This window comes from Argopecten irradians, chromosome 16 (assembly GCF_041381155.1).
Source record: "Argopecten irradians isolate NY chromosome 16, Ai_NY, whole genome shotgun sequence".
NCBI classification, from domain to species: domain Eukaryota; kingdom Metazoa; phylum Mollusca; class Bivalvia; order Pectinida; family Pectinidae; genus Argopecten; species Argopecten irradians.
This window is the reverse complement of record NC_091149.1, coordinates 9,165,170-9,187,173: the sequence shown is the minus strand read 5'-3', so window position 1 is coordinate 9,187,173 and position 22,004 is coordinate 9,165,170. Positions and strand designations below refer to the sequence as shown.

The window sequence follows — 22,004 nt, the reverse complement described above, 5'->3', positions numbered from 1 at the left end:
TGTTTTGTTAGATAGAAAAAGAGATTTCACATTTCGAAAAGATACCATTACAATTGTATGTAGAGAGACATTCCTTGTATTTTAACCAGGGGTTAGATTTTCAACGAATTTTCTTTAGATTTGGTGTGAACATTTAAAGATCATTTGCAAATTCCGTAGAAAGTATTTGAATATTTTCACGTTTATTGAAAATAATCCACTGATGAAATTCATAAAAATGCATATACATATTTCATTTTTATGAATTCCACCAGTGGATTTATGAAGTACAAGCAAAGAACAAATTGACATCAATTATGTTTTATTACACTGCGTGCATCCTTGATACTGCATGGGTTCTTTACGATCACTACACCCCTGGACTATCTCACAGTAAAACTGAAGGCAGCTCAGAGGAAAAACTCTGAACCAATCAGAGGTCAGCGAAAATTTCTTTTGAAGACTTCAGAGCGAGCGACGCCCAACTTCAAAGCCACGCAGTCAACCACAGTGTACCGTTACACGGCCCTTTTGATGTGCATTAAAGGACTGAATTGCCTGTTCTGTTCTGTTTCTCCCAGTGTTAATATGAAAAAGTCAAGGGATGTATAATTCGTAAGTGATCGGGACCGTTGGAGTATCGAGGATGCACTGCATTTAGCCGTCTATTTAAAAAAAAAAAAAAAAAAAAAAAAAAAAGTAGTAGAAATCTTTCATACATAAAAACATCTGCAAAATCAAGAAAGATAAGTGTGTTTTACAAAACTTCTGCAATTTCCAGGAAATCTTATTAAAAACAAAATCACGACAGTAAATTAAATGTCAAATATGAAATAAATGTCAAAGAAGTTTTGTCTAGACTGTGTCAAAGAAGTTTTGTCTAGACTGTTTTTTTGTTTTTTTTTTGTTTGTTTGTATTTTCCACTTTACACACATTATTTTTAACAACCTATTTCTTCTCTGGGTACAACTGTAACGAATTTTGGTGTCATTGGCGACATGCTTCATTGGTGTAGCACTATAAAAAGAAGAAGAGTTCCTCTATTACAAGAAGACACAACACGAATAAACCGCAGCCTCCCAAAACGCACTCTGTCATATGATTGTCAAATAACACGTTTTTTTGTGTTTTTTTTTTTTTAATTTGTAGATTGCATGAGTTCCAATCTCAGAATAACTCATTGATTTTCTAAAACATGAAAGGTGCAATAAAGGTGAAAATTCAAATCAAAGTATGAAAAAAGTGTAAATTGATCAGACTGCGAGTTGAATACATCGCGTTATACATTTTTACATTTACCTCGATATATACAATTGTATGCACTGCATCCTTGATACTCCAGGTGTTACTATCACTGACGTAATATATATTTTTCCACACCTGGTTTATCTCATAGTAAAACTGAAGTCAGTTCAGGAGATAAAACTAACCAATGACAGGCCTGTCGAGAATTCCTTTGAAGATTACAGATAATTCAAATTGTTAGTTAAATGTCCTTTTTATCCGCACAAACATAAAAACAGTCTTCTTTCTTTTCCATTTCAAACTTTCCCCAGGACGGGGGGGGGGGGGGCAAACATGTCTTTTTGCCCCCCCATTTTCGCCGACTGAAATTTTCTAAAAAAGCTTATTTGAAAGAAAAAAGGGTCCTCCTGCACATTTTTCGTACTTCATTCTAGAAAATTTTCCGCTGCGCGGCGCATTTCCTAAAAGGTTCAAGCACATAATGTCAAACCTTAAATTGTAAAAATTCAATACACACAAACTAGACTAAAAATGTCCATCAAGAGATTCTATGTACTATTTAAAAAAATGTCTCTTAAAAGATCAATTTGTTTATATGTCTTAGCGAGACAATTAATTCATTTTTTTTCTGTTACACAACAATGTGCCGATGGTGTGAAGCCGGTAAATTCAGATCGAGTAGGGTTCCTTAATGTTATGACGACACAATTATCATTTCTAAATGCAGGTAGCTTTAAATCGAAAAATTACCATGTTAAGAACGCTTTATAATCATTAAACTTTATCGTAAAACTCATCTCAGCCATTCTAAATCGTAATTTTTTTCCCGGGGGAGACCCCCGGAACCCCCTAACACCAAATTCTCGCGCCTTTGGGCGCTCGCAAATTCATCAAAATGCATCGTAAAACTCATCTAAGCCATTCTAAATTGTAATTTTTTTCCGGGGGAGACCCCCGGACCCCCCAAACACCAAATTCTCGCGCCTTTGGGCGCTCGCAAATTCATCAAAATGCATCGTTAAACTCATCTAAGCCATTCTAAATTGTAATTTTTTCCCGGGGGAGACCCCCGGACCCCCCAAACACCAAATTTCTCGCGCTTTCGGGCGATCGCAAAATCATCAAAATACATAAAACTCATCCCGGGGGTCACCCTCAGACCCCTAATAAAACACCAAAATCTTGCGCCTTCGACGCTCACACGCTAATTTGGCCAATTTGCGTATTCGTTAATTTCCTTTTAGCGACCCCACTGTCTATAAATGTGTACAAGGATTAAATTTAGTGATATATGAAAAATGTACATAAAGCATATATTATATGGTTGGGAGTTGAATTAATCTCCTCCTGTAGGTGTGGCAGGGGGGGGGGGGGTTACAAAATATTGAGGACCTTTGCCCCCCCCCCCCCCCCCCCCCCCCCCATGAATGACGTTTCCTCTTCCTACGCCACTGACAGTGCACTATTAATCAATCCCTTTGATGTACATCAAAGAATCATAAGACCTGTGTATTCCGTTGCCTTCAGTTTTACAATGAGATACATTTTCTAGCCTTGGGGTTGATATCGTCAGTGATAGGAACCCCTGGAGTATCGATGATGGCATTTCATTTATTTGATTTCATCACAAGCGTTTGACTCTACATTTTTATATCTTTCTCTATATATGTGTGTGGTAGACAAAGTATTACACAATAACAAGAGGTATCTAGCTAGAGGGCCTTTTCGATCACCTGTATGTTTTATTTCCTAACGGATTTTAAATATTTACTTCTAGGCAATGTCCCGGTAGTGATTTAAAGTATTTATCCATGTTTACCCGAATTGGACACCGTACAACCTCCTGACGTTGTGTTGTCAGAGCCAAGATAATGTATCCATTTTATCCGGAAATGGTCCATTTCGTTTATTAGTGGCTCCACATTGCTAAAAATATATAAGTAGTTGTGAAATTTATAATTTGGTTATTCCCTTGTCCATATTTCAGTATCCAAGTAAATATATTTTAATTAATATTTTCTGTTACGAACTTAAGTCGAATTATGTCTTAATTCCTTTTAACTAATTTTAAAATTTATTATTCCGGATTTTGGACGACCTACGATCCATTAGTTAGAAAAAGAAACGTTCTTCCTGTTTAAAGTTTGTGGAACAAGATAGTTAGTTTCGCCATTCTTCGTGAATATTCGGGTAAGTATTTATTATGTATACACATGTCAACATTCATATAAGTCACTTTTTAGTGTAAGAAACGTCAGAATGAAATCAATAGTATGTCCTCTGTCTCGAAACACGCCGTTTCCGACCCACACATACTCCTTGCAACATGTACTGCTCATGCTGTACTTGTGTCACTGAACCTACAAACTCCATGAACACACAATGCACAGTGCGTCATGGATCATCTAGACATATTCAACATCCTGAGATCATTTCAGCATGGAGCTAAACACTCAACAGAAACTGAGTTAGATGATCTTTTGTCGCATCCTAAAAACAGGAAAGTAAACCTAAACAGAACACTTTTAAAACCTAATTAAAGACAACAAAAGCATAAGTCACCGAAATTCACTCTTTTAAGCGTATTTACGTATTGTGGGAAGTATGTTGTCATTATTAAGTGTGACCAGTTAACACTAGGTAATATTATATAGTTGAATTTAATGATTACAGTTTGTTAGTGACTTAATACGGAAAAATATTGGGTCTAAAATAAACTTGTATCTCGAGCTCGCCCGATACAAGTTTATTTTAGACCCATTTTTTTCTGTATTAGGTCACTAACAAACTGTGTAACAAATTTATCCCGTAGAAGACCAGTTTTCAATGAAGTAACTGCAAAGCATTATGTTCTGAGTTCTGAGAGTATGGAAACCAAAACGACTCAAAACTTAAAACAATTTTCACCTCATTGAAGGCTCGAATGCGTTGTCATGGTCCATTTCTGTTAAATAATCCTAAATAAGTGTTTCCGATTTTGGTTTGCTTTGAAAGTGGTCATCAGCGCTATCATTCAAACATTTTATCTCCATCTCGTTGAGTGCCATCGTCGCGAAGCACCTCCATCTTCTTGCCAATAAAGTTAGGGGTAAAGAACGATAACTCTATCGCCCAAACCTGATACGATTTCTACTCACCTGATACGACTATATATTGGATATCAGGTGACATCATTTTAATCAATAGGAATACAAGATTCTTGTCTGATGTGGGATAATCCCACATACAACGTTAACATTGGAGGTATACATGACATGTACAATACAATGAGACATTTCTGAAACATCGTTGAGTCATATCAGTCAGCAAAATAATGTCCAATAAGAAAATGACTCCTGTTATGGGATACACAAGGTAACAAATGATTACAGAGCTTTTTCTATGGGCTTTTTGGGGCCGATAATGGGACTGACATATCCGATGGAAATTATTTCAATATTATGCCAAATTCTCAAAAAATACAGTTTACTCTTAGAAATTTCTTTCCCAATTTTCCTATTTCTTTCCTAAAATAAGGTAATAAGGCCCTTCGCAATTAAGTGAGAATAGGCCCTGGATTGACATGTTCCCTTGACTTAACAAAAACTATGCATATCTTAGTTGATGTGTAGTCTCATTATACATTTTGTATATTGACATTAATATTTTTTTTTATATTTTGGAATAAGCAGAGATACCTGCCAAAACACAAGTAAAAATGTAAGCACTATTACACAGGATGTTAGAGGTGAAAAATGTATGTGCAAAATCATATACTGGAATTTAAAACTATGCCGTGGTATTCAGCACTACAGAAAGGCCATCAGGAAAATACATAACGTGAAAAAGATTGACTGTTGTATGTTCTTGAAAGCAATTGCTAACAATTTCATTTTAACAGAACTATGAATATTCAATCCTGATTCACAGCTACAAGAATGTGGTTCCGTCAAATGCACATCAATATTGATAATATTATCCACATTACAGGCCACGATTAAACAGCATGAAGTCATGACGTCACGTAATTGTCTTCATGCAGGTTCAAAAGGTTAGCATGAACAATCTGTCATACCCTAGCTGTTGACAAGGAAATCTCTCATGGCTAAAATTGGTGACAAATCAGTAAATAGGGGGAGAACATGTACATTAGAATCTTGCATGGGTCTGTCAAGTAGACAGGGATATCTTAACCCGAGTGAAAGATTTTGGCTGGTCAACCCGAGGCTTGCCGAGGGTTGGGTCTGTCAAGTGGACAGGGATATCTTAACCCGAGTGAAAGATTTCTGCTGGTCAACCCGAGGCTTGCCGAGGGTTGGCGGCCAGAATCTTTCACTCGGGTTGAGATATCTCTGTCCACTTGATATACACATGTAAGATTCTATTATTCTCCCATTATTTAAAAAAAATCAGATTAGGAATAATTTTTATTGTGTTGACAATTATGGCGTTCTCAAAAATAATCTCCGGATATATCGATGATGTCATTGGCAAGTGCGTGTGAGCTGTCTTTTCCCTACCTCAGTAAAAGACAGAATTATCTGAATTTCCCAGGCAAATGCAAGATAACCGTGTCAGGTATAGGAGAAAAGATATCTAAATAAAAATCGGCCATATTATAACTATTTCCGTCATATGGAACATGTACATTTACATGTAATATTGAATACCATTCCAGTATCATGCTATAAATATGACAGAGTTTTAAAAGAATTAATGTTAAAACCATTGGACGGGAAGGGGCGTTAATATAATTTCAGATTCTTCAAAAGATGGGAGGGGCGTTTATATGGGGAGGGTACTCATTATGGCAAATATGAATATGGTAATACAATTCATTTAAAGGGACAATTCAGTCTAAGAGTACATTAAAACTTGTACATATTTCGGAAACAAACCAGTTCTTATGGCAATTAGATTAGTTGGTTTTACGGTGATATGTCGGAAAAGCCCACTGTAGTCAAATGTATGTGAAATGTTCAATCGCCATTATACATACATGTAACCTTGTATGCCGAACCCTGACCATTGCCTGTGTAGTAAAGATGTTTTTGTCTAGAACTACTCATATCGCTCATACAGTTGTGTTAACATTATTAGATGTATGTTCTTGTCTAAAGATATTTTTCATCAACTCCTCAGTGGTTATTTATTGCATTTGTTTAACGTGCGTGACTTTGACTCGGGTAAGAGTACAGCGTACATGTTGTACCTTCTTAATCGTATTGATCAACGATTTGGAATTTCAATGGTATTAATCAAAATACTAAACAATGTTGTGGAATTTGTCACAATTACTTGTCCTATGTTTCATAAGGAATGTAGAACAATACATTTATGTCATATTTGCTTCGTGGTTACGTAACGAATTACCCTCACTGAATTGTCCTTTTAATATTTCATAGATTTCATATATAATTTTTTGTCAATCCATTGCAAAAAAAAAGAAAAAAAAAGAATAATAATAATAAAACACCAATTTCATTATTTGGAAGGTTTGCAGATTTCAGACTTTATGTGATATACAGAGGACTCCACATAATCGAATAACGGTTATTTGAATATTTCGGTTATTTGCATAAAATTCTGTGGTCCCGATTTTTTCCTTCTTTATCTTTGTTTTTCAACTCCGTGTATTTGCATAGACTTTTACATGACCTCCGGTTATTTGAATAAAATATTTGGGAAATTCTAAAAATATAATCGAATATTTTTCAATTTTGCAATATATTTTTAGCGAAATTCGCCGATATATGTTTCAATTTTACTAGAAATCATCATGGTAACAGATTAACGTTAAAGTATGGCTTGTTATTTTATGCATGAATCTGCAAAGGTATTCGACGCTGTTACGATTTACATCAGCAGCGGTTGATCATAACTTTAGTATATTCACTGGCTCAAACATCTAATTAAAGCATTTGCACTTTCAAATATGTTTATTTATTAACGTAACGTACCTTAGTTCGCGATCGGTTGGAGAAACCATGCTTCCTTATAACAATCGCCATGCATGATCAGTAGTCTCGTTCAACCAGAGTCTTGTTGACTACGACAGACATGTGCGTATCAAGCGTCTCGTTGAACGAGACATAAAAGCATGCAAAGTCGGCGTGCAATGACTACCGCAAGTTTCGTACAGTATGTAAGCTTAGGATAAAAAAGATACTTGCTACGTTGTTTCATTGCTACTTGAATATGCATTAATTTCTGAAATGTTATCAAGCTATTCGCCGTATAGATCAACAAACAGGGAGAATTCTCAAAACACATTTAGGTCGAGTGAACGCATGGCTTCATCACCTGCCGCCATTTTCGAATTCATATGTGTAAAAACAACACTACTAGTTGATCGGCACTTTGAAGTTTAATCACGATCGTAAGTTCATTTTGCCAGGCAAATGTACGTAAATTTGTTTATTATTTAGGTTCAGAATTGTAGACACAAATCCAATCCTGTTTTGTAGAATCTAATAGCATTTGATATCGATCGTTTAGCTGTTTCTCAAATATTCACGTGTCGATCTAACGTAAACAAGAATCTAATATTGGAAATTTTTTTGTTATTAAACAATTAAAATCGATTTACAACTTCGAAAATAATTACTTGTTGTTCGTTTTAAGTGTAAATAATTAACATATTTATCAAGTAAACGAAACGAAACCTATTTGCCTATTCACACATATGTGTGGGGTCAAACGGAGGTGCAAAATGTCATCTCCGCCTATTCGAATACTCCGGTTATTTGCATATTTTCTTCTGGAAAATGACCTATGCAAATAAGCGGAATCCTCTGTATTTGCTTATAAAACTTATCTTTTATCAGCTTCTAAGTTATTAATTAATTTTGTTCAAACTTGGTCAGTTGTTCTATAATTTAGTTTATTATATGACTGGTATGTGTTTTTGCTGTTTTGATGGGCCGATACATTCCTCAGAAGTATTCATCAACTGCGATATCAACCCCGAAATCGGCGGCGAAAAGCACGCGAGGTTACTGGACTCCGTCCAGATACCTCTTGCGAGTCCAGTAACCTGTGTCAAAAATAGATCGAGGAAATCTCCCTTGATATGTGACGTCATAATCACTTTTGACGCCGAGTCGTACCCTAATATAACATAACAGGAGTTTCCCTCATTCAATGACGTCGGGATAATCTATTGTGACGTCATTATACATGGTCGGCATTCGGCAACATATTTGGCAGAAGGCAGCAATTTTATTGCGATCAACGTTGATCAACTGCAAACTTCAATTTATGGAAAACGTTCAAGAATGCCAGACGGGAAGTTGATGCAGCGATAAGATATTCCGGTTTTACTAGTCTAAAAAATTAGCAAGAAGCATTTGTATATTTACCATATACTACATGTAATAGATAAACTTCTTTTGTAAAAGGAACATTTGCAAATATCATCCTGTTTATTGTAGTTTTAAAAGTCTCTTTGAAGAACCAGGTTAATATCCTTTAAATGTCATATAATAAAACAGTTATCAACTTATTTTCAGGTGGATACGGTGAGTTATCAACCCTCGAAAATGATATAACATTCGGCCTCGGGATATATCACTTACTGGGGTTGATAACTCGGGTATCCACCTGAAAACAGGTCGATATTGTATGATATTACATTCATGAGTAATGGTTACCAGGTAGACACGGTCAGGGGGTTTACATAGTGACCTTTAAGCCAGTTGCCTTTCACCTAGCCAGCCAGGGTTTTTACACATACAGGAAAGGTCAGGTATCATGTGGGTTTTCTCCAGGCACTCTGCAATATGAACTTCAATTCCTGTATATAGGACTCCACACAATAATAAATACTCAGATCATGTTCAATGCAGTTGGTTTCCTCCCACTTTAAGACCTCTCATGCGCTTACATACAGACCATCCGAAGTCGTTTGTATCAGTTATATAATAACTTGTTTTTTCGGCTAACAATTCTACGCAATATATAAAAATGTATTAGGAGCCAAAAGATTCTTAGACCAATAAGAACATAATTTTAATAACCCAGTTGGAATATATTTACATAAATATGTGTCTTTATTGTATTTTAATTCTCTAGTTATATTAGTATGTAACGTCGCTTAATTATGAAAGGGTATGGAACATGGTTTTCCCATTATATTCGGTGCATACACCATAAAAATTGAAACATATTATTCTTAGCATTCGCTTGCATTTTCTCGCGTCTACTACAGTTCCTAATTATTTTAGCGCTTACGGTGTCATCCTTTTTTTTCTCCCAGTAAAATGTTCGGGTTTGAGAAAATTTTACCGAATATAATGAAGTTTTTACCAAATATAAAGAAAATCGTACCCAATATAAAGAGTTATGTACCAATATAATAGAAAAAGCTCCAAATATAGCGATTTAACGACCGCATATAATGGAAAATGTACCGAACATAACGAAAGAACTATGTACCGAACATAAAGATAAAAGCATGGCATATAAGGATGCATCTACAGCATATAAAGACATACGTACTCATATACATGTAAGGACATACATGTATCTACCACATATAAAGTAAAATCCACTGCATTTAAATATACATCTACAACATATAAGAACATAAGTTAACTAGAGCGTATAAAGACTTTACTAGTACTACTGACTGTAACGACGTAACTACCACATAAAGAGAAATATGCACCGATTATAATGGAAAAACCACCGAATATATTAATTCATGATCCCCTAAGACAGTTCTGGCGTTCCATAAAAGGGTCACACAGTTACATGATATTGTGCCTGTTGTATGACAGCCAAATCTTTTAAAAATGAATTACATTGACCTTTGTACAATTAAGGTTGATATTGTTATAATTAGTTGAAACAATACAGTGTTTACATATGTGGAAGCACTCTAATAATTTCAATTAATTCCCCACATCAACACAGCTTGTGGGAGTTGAAGGAAAAAGGCATCCAGTATTATTGTTAATGACTGATCCAATGAATATAAGCTATTAAAACCTTCTTCTCAAAAATCAAAATGACCAGAAATCTGTCAATTATTATCTATCAGAGTTACTTCCCTTCATTCCATATGCATTCCATCAGTATAATAACAGAGTGAAACAAAGGGAAGTAACCATGTACTGACAGAATGAAACAAAGGGAAGTAACTCTGTATTGACAGAGTGAAACAAAAGGAAGTAACTCTGTACTGACAGAGTGAAACAAAGGGAAGTAACTCTGTATTGACAGAGTGAAACAAAAGGAAGTAACTCTGTACTGACAGAGTGAAACAAAGGGAAGTAACTCTGTACTGACAGAGTGAAACAAAGGGAAGTAACTCTGTACTGACAGAGTGAAACAAAGGGAAGTAACTCTGTACTGACAGAATGAAACAAAGGGAAGTAACTCTGAACTGACAGAATTAAACAAATGGAAGTAATTAACTATGTACTGACACAGTGAAACAAAGGGAAGTAACTCTGGTAGATCATAATGCAGATTTGGTATAAGGACCAGAAATTTTGAGCCATAAACATGTATTATATAGTGTATCATGATAAAATGAATTTACCTTAATCTTTTTCAAGGTCATAGAGGTTTAACCAAAATATTTTTAAACATTGTGGCCTTAATGTGTAGCACAAGTAAAATACTCTTACATCTTATATTAACTCATATTTAAATGGTATTGTCAGTAAAGCTTTGAATATTCAACACAAAGTGCTGCCAAACTGTAAACTCTGGCAGATCACTTACAGTATGATAACTCAGTACAATGATGACATCATAGTAATAGTAATAGGGGGGGGGGGGTCAAATACATGGATGTAAATGTATAGAACAAGCAACCAGTAGGTTTTTCTTGAATCCAGGGTAGTCTTAACAATGTTTGTGCAGCCACATACTCTTTAAACTGTTACTGTCAACTTCTGTCTGTGTGCTAACTTATTATAATAATTGTATTATTTGTACAACAGTAAATTATGCAAGAATCTATTAGAATTAAGAGGCTCAGAAAGTCAACAAGGTTATTTAATTATGAAAGTATAACATTATCTATCATTTCATTCTTCTGTTGTCGTGCAGCACAGTAAGAATTATACCAAATACAGTATAAAAAAGTATTTATTATTCTCAATTTGACTGTTTCAGGTGTCCAGAAGAGGCAGTAAGTCAAGATGAGAAGGTCATCACTTCTTCTAAACCATGACAGAACTAAATAGACATGATTTGCAAATCAGACTTTCAAATGCAGAAAGGAAAACCATGGGGGATGAAGAGCAAATCCTAATGAGCAGAATTGAAGGCAGTGACACAGAATTGCCAACAATGGTAAGCATGAATAAGGAGATATTTGAAGAAAAGGGGAGGCAAAAGGAATATGTTTGTCGCTATTGCAACAAAGTATTCTCTAAGCAGAAGAATCTAAAGGTCCACATGTGTATACATACAGGGGAGAAGAAACTACAGTGTAACATTTGTGGGAAGTGTTTTATACAAAGCTGTCATTTAAAGAGACATATGCGCAGTCATTCAGGTGAAAAGCCGTATTCCTGTGATATATGTGGAAATCAATTTTCGCAAAATGGACATTTACGTGTACACTTGAAGTCTCACTTTGGCAACAAGAACTATAAATGTGAATATTGTCCTATGGCCTTTGTCCAGAACAGCCACCTCAAAAGACACATGCGGTCCCACTTGACAATTCGTCCATACAAATGTGATATGTGTGACAAAACATACAAGTTTAGTGATCATTTATACATACACCTACGGCGGCACACGGGGGAGACCCCATATCACTGTACGTTTTGTGACAAGTCCTTCCACACTAGTGCTAATCTTAACGCCCACATCAAAATCCACAACAAGTATGTTGACCGCAAATACAAGTGTCAGATATGTGTGAAAAAGTTCCACACGAACTACGCTTTGGTGAAGCACATGGCTGTCCATACATCAGACACCCCCTATACTTGTCACCTGTGCTCCAAGAGCTTCAAGTACAAAGGCAATTTGAAGCACCATTTTGATGTACACAGCAACGATGCAGATGTAAAAATGTTGAAGTGTGTTATTTGTATAAAGCAGTGCACGTCATTCCAGAATCTAAAGGATCACATGTTGGCTCACTATGAGGAAACATACAAGGTTCATAAGTGCGAGATTTGTGACAAGACGTTCAAGATTAAGAGTAGTCTTAAGATGCACCATTCCCTACACAACGGGAACAAACTGGCATACAGATGTTTGGAGATACAGTGTGAGTTTGAAGCTGGAACAGTCGAAGAGATGAAGAACCACAGTGCTAACTGGCATAATGTTCAAACAGAATCGGGTACATCTGAAGACGCTTTGAAAGATTCCCAATCATCAGGCTTCACTTCAACACATGGAAAAAATAGTTCTTGTAAGGTACAGAACTTTAAATGTCCAACGGAATGTACACATAGTTTTGATAATATCACTGATCTTGTGAATCACTTGAAATGTCATATTAAGCTCGAGAAGAATAAGAAACCAATGAAACGCATTCCAAATTATTCCAATGTTTCAAGATTAACTGCTTCGTCTGTCAAGAAGACGGTATTAGGACAGAGTGATAGCACTGCTGTGGACATCCAGACTAGAACATTCCGAATACAGCCTGATGCACAGGTTAAACCATCAACACAGTTAGATCCAGTTAGTATGCTTATCAAAACAGCAGAGCAAGTATTGCCTAGCTGCCACGATCAGTCAGGCATCGGGGACAACATCAGAGAGGATCAAAATGCAACAAGGGACAAGATACTTTTGATAAGAGAACATACTGAAGAAAGAAATAGCATATTGCAGAGTGACTGTTCTAACACCCGATATTCCAATCACCAATCCACTGGGAAAGAAACACTTTCTGCGATGTTACCAGAACAGACTGCATCAGAAGCGCTAAATATTCCGTCTATCAACTCCCAAAATTTCACTTATTCATATCAAACTATTCCGAGTGCATCTACGGAAAGAATCGTCACAGAAAATCCACACCACGGAACTAATGCAGCTTCTTTCGGAAGTAAGGTGTCTACCATTGATTTACATCCTTCTGTCTCTTCTTCAGTTCAATTTAGCGAAAATAACTATCAAATACAAAGAGGGGACTATCCCTTAAATACTATGGGTGAGGAGCACAACGAAAATTCGGAAAACGGTGCTTTAGGAAACCCTTCGTTTATCATAAAAGGGAATGCTAATCAATCGTTTGTGGTTGGAGGACATGTTATCAGAATGTTAGAAAACTCGGACGGAAGCATTTCCACAGAAAGCCTGCAAGTTCAGAGTGAAAACATTGAGGAAATTATAGTCGATGAAAGAACTATGCATGAACTAGTGATAGGAACGTCGGCTTTGCCACTTACAAGCGGTATACATGGTCACCACAGCGCCAATTTCCAGCAACTAGGTGTTGGCGAGATGCAGGAAGTAACGATACCAGACAGACAAAAATCCGACATCACTGATGAACGGTCAGTAAATAATTCCATGCATGGAACAAATTCATCGAACCTAGACACAAACAAAGAAACGGCCGCATCCGGTTTAAATTCACATGCAGAACCAATTGCTGAAGAACTTTCAGCAGAACGTACTGAAGGCAGGAGCGATAGTTTGTCCAGTGCACTACTTCATGAAGCTGATGGAAGTCGGTTCCAATATATGCCTTATACTAATGAGAAGAACGACCTGATTGCCAGTATTGGCGACCACCGGTATGTGCTGACACATGGAGAGGAAACAGAGGGTGATAATCTGAATAAGATAACTACAGGGCATCACCACCAGGATGCAGAGGAGATCAAGAGAATTCCAAATCATATAGAACATTCCAGAGTGTCAACTAATTCGCCACAACCACAGATGCATGAGAACCGGAATAATGTCCTTATGCAGTGTCCCTTCTGTACAGAACAATTCCAGGATGAAATTTCGCTGAAAGGTCACTTGTCCAGTCACATGAGCTTGTCCGAGAAAGTGGTGGTGAACATTGTGATGTATATGTGTCATTTATGTGAAACAGAATTTAACAGTAAGGATAATTTAAAAAACCATCTACAGACCCATAATTAATAACAAAACTGATTTCAGCTTCACCATAATCAGACTTATAAGACTGTGTGATATATTATGAAGTATTGGTGGAGGTTGGTTGTTCTCTTTGTTTACTTGGGAAATAGTACAAAGTATAAGATCCAATACTTTAAATCTTGTTAGATATATTTTGGTACGGATTTGAATCAGAAGATTGAATAATTGAGTAATTTGTAATACACATTCTAAGATAAATAGAAAGACATAATAGCAGAATAAATATTTAACAAAAATATATATCACAATATTTTAATTAAATATATGCAAACCTAATGACCTCATTATATTCCTAAATACAAGGAAATTCGTGTTTTTGAAAAATAACTTTTATCCTTTATATCTTAAGTTGTGATTTGGTATAGCTGCTCATTTAGTCTTCAATTTGATTAAATATGAAGAGGAAATTATAATATTTTCAAACAACTTTGTGATCAGATTAGAAAAAAATGATAATTACCATATATTATTTTTTGTTGAACTAATTTTGACGGTCATAAACATGTAACTTCGGCCTTAATCGCGAAAATGTCATTTCAACAAAAATATCAGTTGTACAGTACTCCTTAAAAGAGTTTAGTGTACTAGCTACATAAGGACTGATTCCTGGTCTGCCAAGGGACATTTTAACATACCTGAACTTTAATGGATTTCTTAACTTAAAGTTACATGTGCCATGATTTTCATACTCTCGAATCTAAAAGAGTTTTTTATATGTTATTAACCACCAAAAGATATATAATTTTTAATTTCACAAGTACAAATATGAACTTGAAATGTATTTGCAGTACTGTCAACATCATGATCTTCACGTCTATAGTGCACTAAAATGAGTACATATGGTTTGACCATGTAACCACGTCCTGGTCTTCAATTTCATTTCACATGTTCACAGTATGATGAGTAATTTTAAGTGATTTCTACATCTATTTTTCTCATCTAAGCATACATAAGGCATAAACAATAACGTTTTAAAGTGCTTACCATTACGTGCTATAACTAATGTTTATATGGCATCATACATGATTGTCAGTCCCTATAATGATTTTCACAGCTTAATTCATCAAACTTTATGGTTTTCAATAGATTACTGGAGAAAAAAATAGCATATCAATATTTCCGTTATGGCTGATATAACTTAAAAATTCTCCATACTATAGCAGTCAGAAGTTAAGGGAGGTTCCTTCTGTAATTGATAATTATGTATGGGAATATTTTTTTTGTTTACTTACGGTATGTTCTTGAAACTGGCCCTTGGATTTCATTTTCATGTCATTCTTTGAATAGAAATACCGATTTGTTTGTTAACTGAAGGGTTGTTTATTAGAGGTTATGGGATGAATAAGATCCCCAAAGAGTGACAGCTGTGGTTTATCATGCTGATCAAACTTGAGTTAGTAAATTTCCAAAAAACAAGGACACGAAATTTAGCGAGTGTCATTTCAAAATTTGAAAGTTGGCTAACAAGAGTTTAGATAAACATGATAAACCACAGCTTTCACTCGGTGAGGAACTTATTTATCCCATAACTTTGACACATACATACCATATACATTGTATGTATACCATGGTGAATATTTTGTTTCTCGTCTACATTCAGGGAAGCTTGCTACCATACTATTGCACTATATGTAGCAGCGTCATAATATTTTTCCGTCGTGAAAGTCTACATAGAGAGCCAATATTCTGAGGTTAAATATTTTGAATAAGCAACTACCTGTTATAAGGTAAATTGCAATGTAACTTAATAGTCGGAAAAGTATTAAGAATAGTCTGAAATTGAAAGTCAATCGAAATCAAGACAGGTAGCAGTTGATTATAACTATTGAGATGTTTACACACTTGTAACCCATTTCTATTTTTCCATTGTGAAATATACATAGTTATGGGATAAATTTAACTAATTATCTGTGATTTTCTGACTATTCAGATTGTGATGTTTGGAGATGCACTATAAAGTGGGTCATCATAATACACAATTATTTAAACATATTAAATATATCCATGCTTCCGGTTTTATTTTATTTGTTGTTTCTGATATAATTCTAATGGCTATATTAACTCTCCAGTCTTTAAAGGCTCACTACTTTCCGGAAACGCGTTTCATTATTTTGTTGTTGTTGTAATTTTAACAGTAAAACGAGTTTGATAATTATATAGAATCCCAAACGTAATACTGTTATTACTACGCTTATCAATTCCTGAACCATTTCGAAAATTTAAATTAAATGTTAATTTTATATAACGCGGATCGTGTTACGTTTCACTCAGTCGTCAAAAAAAAACATTACTACGTACGTCGGACGCCACGCGGCAACACGACGAAAGAGGAATCTTTTCTGTTAACATAGGTTTACACGTATGTAACTTTTCATTTGTTTGGTGTTTTAACTATATCTTGCGGTGTTTTAACTATATTAACTATAAGTTTTGACGTTATACAATTGTTGTTAATTAACTTTCATTTTATTTTTTTTTTGTTCGGAAACGTAGTGCACCTTCAAGGACAGTTGACCATATACTGTGAGGATAGATCCATCATCTGGTCACTGTCATCGTCCGTCATAGAACAACATAGATTCCTAACCATCCTCATCCTGGATACTCCAGGGTTAATATTACTGTCGTTATATCCACCCCTGGACTATCTCTTAGTAAAACTGGAAGCAACAGAACAAAACAGATAATTTATTCCTTAGATCAAAATGGTACACTGTGGTTGACTGTGTGGCTTTGAAGTTGGGCGTCGCTCTCTCTGTAGTCTTACAAGATTTTTTTTCTCCTGGACTGTCTTCAGTTTACTTAAGGATTACGTACAATTTACCGACTGCTCCATTGGGTTTATCATCTCATAAACTAAGCAAAGTAAAAGGTTAATCCTTATATTTAAAATATTTTTTTAAACACTAAAATCAACCTAATCATTTACCTTTGTTATTCGCCGTCAAAATTATACTGTCGTCATGTTGATCCATGTACAACAGTTAAAAAAAAAGCGCGCCGTTGACTGACCGTTTAATCCCGCCCTTTTTCCATGACGTCACAAAAATAGTTCTCATATTTTAGTTATTTTATTCATGTCAAATTGCAATAATACATTAAAAAATAAATGTGTTTTATTGCATGTCTCCGATTGTCTCGTACATGTGTTATTAGCTCACCTTGGCATGTGATTTTGTGGAATGTTAAAGGAAGTCCGCCAATGTTTACGGGTATTCATACGCACCGAATCGGGTCACGTTCTGCACTCAAGTTATTGGGAAATTAACAGATCTGCGCCAACATAGTTTATCGATACAGAAACAGTGGCAATTGTAAATATAATGGGAGAGTACATTAATTGTAACCCCTGCACTATCGACGATGAAGATGCCATGGAGCCTTGTAAAAGATGTGTGAAGGCATTTTCAAACATTTTAATATGAAGCACAAACGTATGTGATTTAAGATATCTCAACATTTCAGTTAATACAACAGTGAACCACAAAAAGTATATATCATTGGTTATAGAAGAAATACTAAATGTAATTTGAGTTTTCTCCCTTTGTTCATATCTGTGTCTTCAAATAATGCCGTATTAAATCCGAACCTTTTTATCTGAATTTAAGCTGTTATTCAAAATCAAATCGATGAGATGAAGCATTTTATCGACTCTAATGTCTGAACATGCCAAACAAAATTGATTTAAAACCGTCCATGCATAATGCAAGACAAGTTTTTGACACTTTTAAAAATTTATCTTGACGTTTTTCCAACACTAATTATCATTTAAAGGATTTATAATTATTAGTTGAGTGATCGGACCACTTTGTGAGTGACGTAAATCGCCAACATTAAAAATGAACGCTCTAAAATTGATTTTTTTTTTAAATTTTATATTTCAATTAAATCAAATTTTGATGCGAGCTTTTTCTTGGAATTTTCATTTGCTGTTTGAGACATTTGTGTCGGTTTTAACTTGCTTTGTGATGAAAAAGATGTCTATCATATGCACACATAATGGAATATCTTACAACGTATATTCTCAAAGTATTGATGTCAGAGATCCTTGAAAAGTCAACATTAGTTATTATTCAAGCACATTGCGCATTGTACATGTTATGCCGCCTCTTTGCCTTGGATTATGATTTGCATTTAAGACCATTATTGAACTGCTTTAACACGGCAACAAGTTCTGACATTCAAAATGATATAGGGGCCATATGAATTCAATTTTTCTTGAATCACGCTTTCCTCTGAAACCTTTAAGGTAAAACATACCTTTTCTGTTTTTGTTCATTTCTTTTTTGTTCATGCTAAAGTTTCTTTTTTTGTTTTTGATAAGGTGTAAACAACATTGACTATGATGAAGATGGCGACAATGGCTTCTGTAAATAACTTTTACTAGTTAATTCATGAACAAGGATTCCTACTGACAAACGTACATTTTCTTATAGGTTTTATCCGCAAAACATTTAAAGATGTTCCACCGCCTAAAGAGCATAAACGATAATCATCATTTGAACAACAATTGTTTTTTAACCATGTGTATATATGTCTAATTAAAACAAAACATAATATAAGATTATTCATCTTGCTTTTGGTGTATTCCATATAGTGTAGTGCTACGAATTTTTTTCGGGATGCAATTATTTATTTTTAATATTTTTTTTATCTTGAAGTAAAATTAGAAGCTTAAATTTTTCAATGGTGGTACTGGTGTAAAGTAAATAACATTTGTAACTGAAGAAATATACTAAATCGTCTTCTCCTTTTTTGGATAGAGAAAAACTACCATTTGTCAGCGGTAGAGCATCTTTAAATTTGCTTTTGAGCTACATATTGCATTGTATCCCAAGAAAAGTTTCGTGACTACAGAGTGGATGGATGACAGCATACGGAAAATCTGCAAATGCTTTAAACTTTACTTTCAATTTATCAAATTTAGTTGCATGCTAAAATGGGTATATTTTCTCCACGAATTGTATTGCTGGAGAAATCGAAATATACAAATTCTGAGATATAAAGAATTTTCCTTCGATAAGAGTGATAATACATAATGCCCCGAGCAAAGTTTGTTGAATTAGTCAGCTATTTGATAAAGAAGGGTGCAATCCAACTATGTGTTTATCCTAGGTCAATTAAATTCAACATTGTGTCAAACACGATAAAGTATTTGCTAGGATTTCCATATGGCGGTTTTTGGCTGCAGGTAGGGCGTTAGAATTGTACCTGCTGCCACTATTGCATGTTCATAAAAAGCGACCAAAGTTAAGTATCTTTCTTCCAAAGTTACTTTTTTATCTTCCTAACGTCTCCCTTCACACCGCCCACTTAGCCTTCAGTTGAACGCGGCTGGCTGTAAAGAAGGCTCTGGGTTACATTGTATGTACCCATCAAGGTCTAAAAAAGAGATAGTTTCTGCTCCTGCTTATCAGTATCAATGGAGATGGAGTAAACCGACTCAATTTTGGCCTTCTGTGATGAACGCTCTATGCTATGTAGGCTCTGGGTTCTGTCCCATGGCCGAGACACACCAAAGTCTATAGAAGTGGTAGTTTCTGCTCCTGCTTAGCTCGTAGTATCAAGGGAGATGAGTTGACTTGCCCGTTGTTAGTATATGAGTTTCTGGTAGTATGCTGCAGTGAGATAGCACTATAAAAAGACAAAAAGAGTGCAAAAACGGAAATGTAAGAGAAAGGAATATTTCGTATAGCAGAAAGTTCATAAGGTTCACAACCAAGATTACATTTTGGTAACGCTATGACCCTGTACTATTTTTAGAGAAGGCGATACTGGCACTAATTGCTCTATACATTTATACTGTACATGTGTGTGAGTTGGTATCATGGGGATGATACTAACGCAGGATATCTAAACAGTTACTGATGGAATAAATCCATCATATGATCTCGTAGTAATAAAAAAAATGTTTTTATTTATATTTGTTCTCAGTGAATCTTGATATTTGTTTACCTCCGGAAACACCTATCTATAAAGTATAGAGGTTTGTTTTATTAAACATAATTAAGGTGTTTTGACATGCACAAATATTATCATATTTAGTTGTAGATTTTGACATTATAGTTTTATTTTTCAATTATTAATTATCAATAAATAATTCATTTGATTTACCTCTTCTTTTCTGACTATGATACGGAGGTGCCATCATGTGTTGGACCAAAACCTGTCGTATTTTGGTTCTAGAAACACATGTTGTTGAAGACGGAGGTATATCCGACGTTATCGCCTGGCGTGGTGAGGTTGTCGATATCAATTATTCTATCGGAAATGATTAGTTTCAAACTATCTTGCCCCAAAACATGTATGCACTTTTCAAGATGAATACTTGATGATAAAATTTGATTACTTTTGAACTAATCCTTGATAGATCTAAACACGTGAAATTAAAACGAGAGAAAAAGAATATCAATTTGATTAAGATCACCTGTTCATGGGCCGGCTTGTTCATTCTTCTTACTTCATAAACGAAGCCATAAACTGATGAGTTTATTCAGATGAAAGGATAGACAGTGTTCGTAGTTGAACTGTGATGTTATTAACTTTGAAATGTCATGGATCTGTCCTGTTACCGTACGTACAAACACTGTAAGTATGCCTTTTGTATTGTAAACGCTTACGATCATCCACGAGAAATATATTATGCGTATTCCATCGATAAAAATAGTTAAAGATGCGCCACCGCCGACAGAATATAAAAGATATTCATAAGGCCAAAACAAATTCTGTTTAGGGTTACATTGGCAAAAAATAGGGTCGATAGGTCGGGAGGATGTTAAGAAATTGTTTTGCCTTTCACTTTAAAGTAATGGCCGGAACCGGACTCTGAGATCGAAATCCCGATTTTATTTTTTTTTCGCAGAGAATTGAAAAAATAGGGTCAAAAAAAATAAGGGTCAGTCGGGTAAACCTAAACAGACATATTATTTTTTGGCCTAATTTGAATAATTACTGATATTTGATTTTGTAATTTGTGTCTAAGTAATACAAAAGTACAGTAAAATAATCCCTCTCATACCTTCACGTGTAATACTGCTCTAGTGAAGGGGCCGCGGTAAACCGACAATTACCACATGCCCTTCACCTCTGGGTCGCGAGTTAGAATCCCATGTGGGGGCTACTTGGTCGGTTTTTTCACCAACAAACCTGGCACGTCCTTAAATGACCCTGGCTGTTAAAAGGACGTTAAACTAATCAAACCAAAAACTTGTCTAGGATAATACACTCCTGCCGCTTGAGACTGTATTGCATGGATACCCATGCAAGAAAGCCTCGTGACGTCACAGCGTCACCATTTTCTCGGTACATTTCTTTTTTACATTTTTTTACAGAAACTAGGCTGGATTTACTTAAAAAAACAAACAACGGTGTATGTTTAGAAAGTATCACGCAATTTTCATGTATGGAAAATTCACTTGCTGTCGTTTTTTTTCAAATTTATTAAAGAATGGCCGCAAATCATAGTTTTAAGATTGCAATAAAACATCGGGGTAAGAGAGAAAAATACTCTTTCGTACGTGGATATGAAGGATAGGGATATTCTACCCTCGGGATCACAAAATGTTTAAAAACCCACGGCAAGCCTTGGGTTTTACACCATTTTGTGACCCTCGGGTAGAATATTCCAATTCTTCATATCCACATATGAAAGAGTCTTATAGTATTTTGCCCTTGTGATTGAAGAAAATTATTGATT

At 35.2% G+C, this 22,004-nt stretch overlaps 1 protein-coding gene across 1 annotated transcript; it reads left to right on the top strand.

Annotated features, from left to right (window-relative positions):
* Positions 1-3,342: 3,342 nt before the first annotated feature.
* On the top strand, positions 3,343-16,343 carry LOC138310253 (uncharacterized). The gene is made up of 2 exons (XM_069251381.1): positions 3,343-3,415; positions 11,333-16,343. The coding sequence occupies exon 2, from the start codon at positions 11,387-11,389 to the stop codon at positions 14,288-14,290; it is 2,904 nt and encodes a 967-aa protein (XP_069107482.1). The 5' UTR covers positions 3,343-3,415; positions 11,333-11,386; the 3' UTR covers positions 14,291-16,343.
* The last annotated feature ends 5,661 nt before the right edge of the window (positions 16,344-22,004 follow it).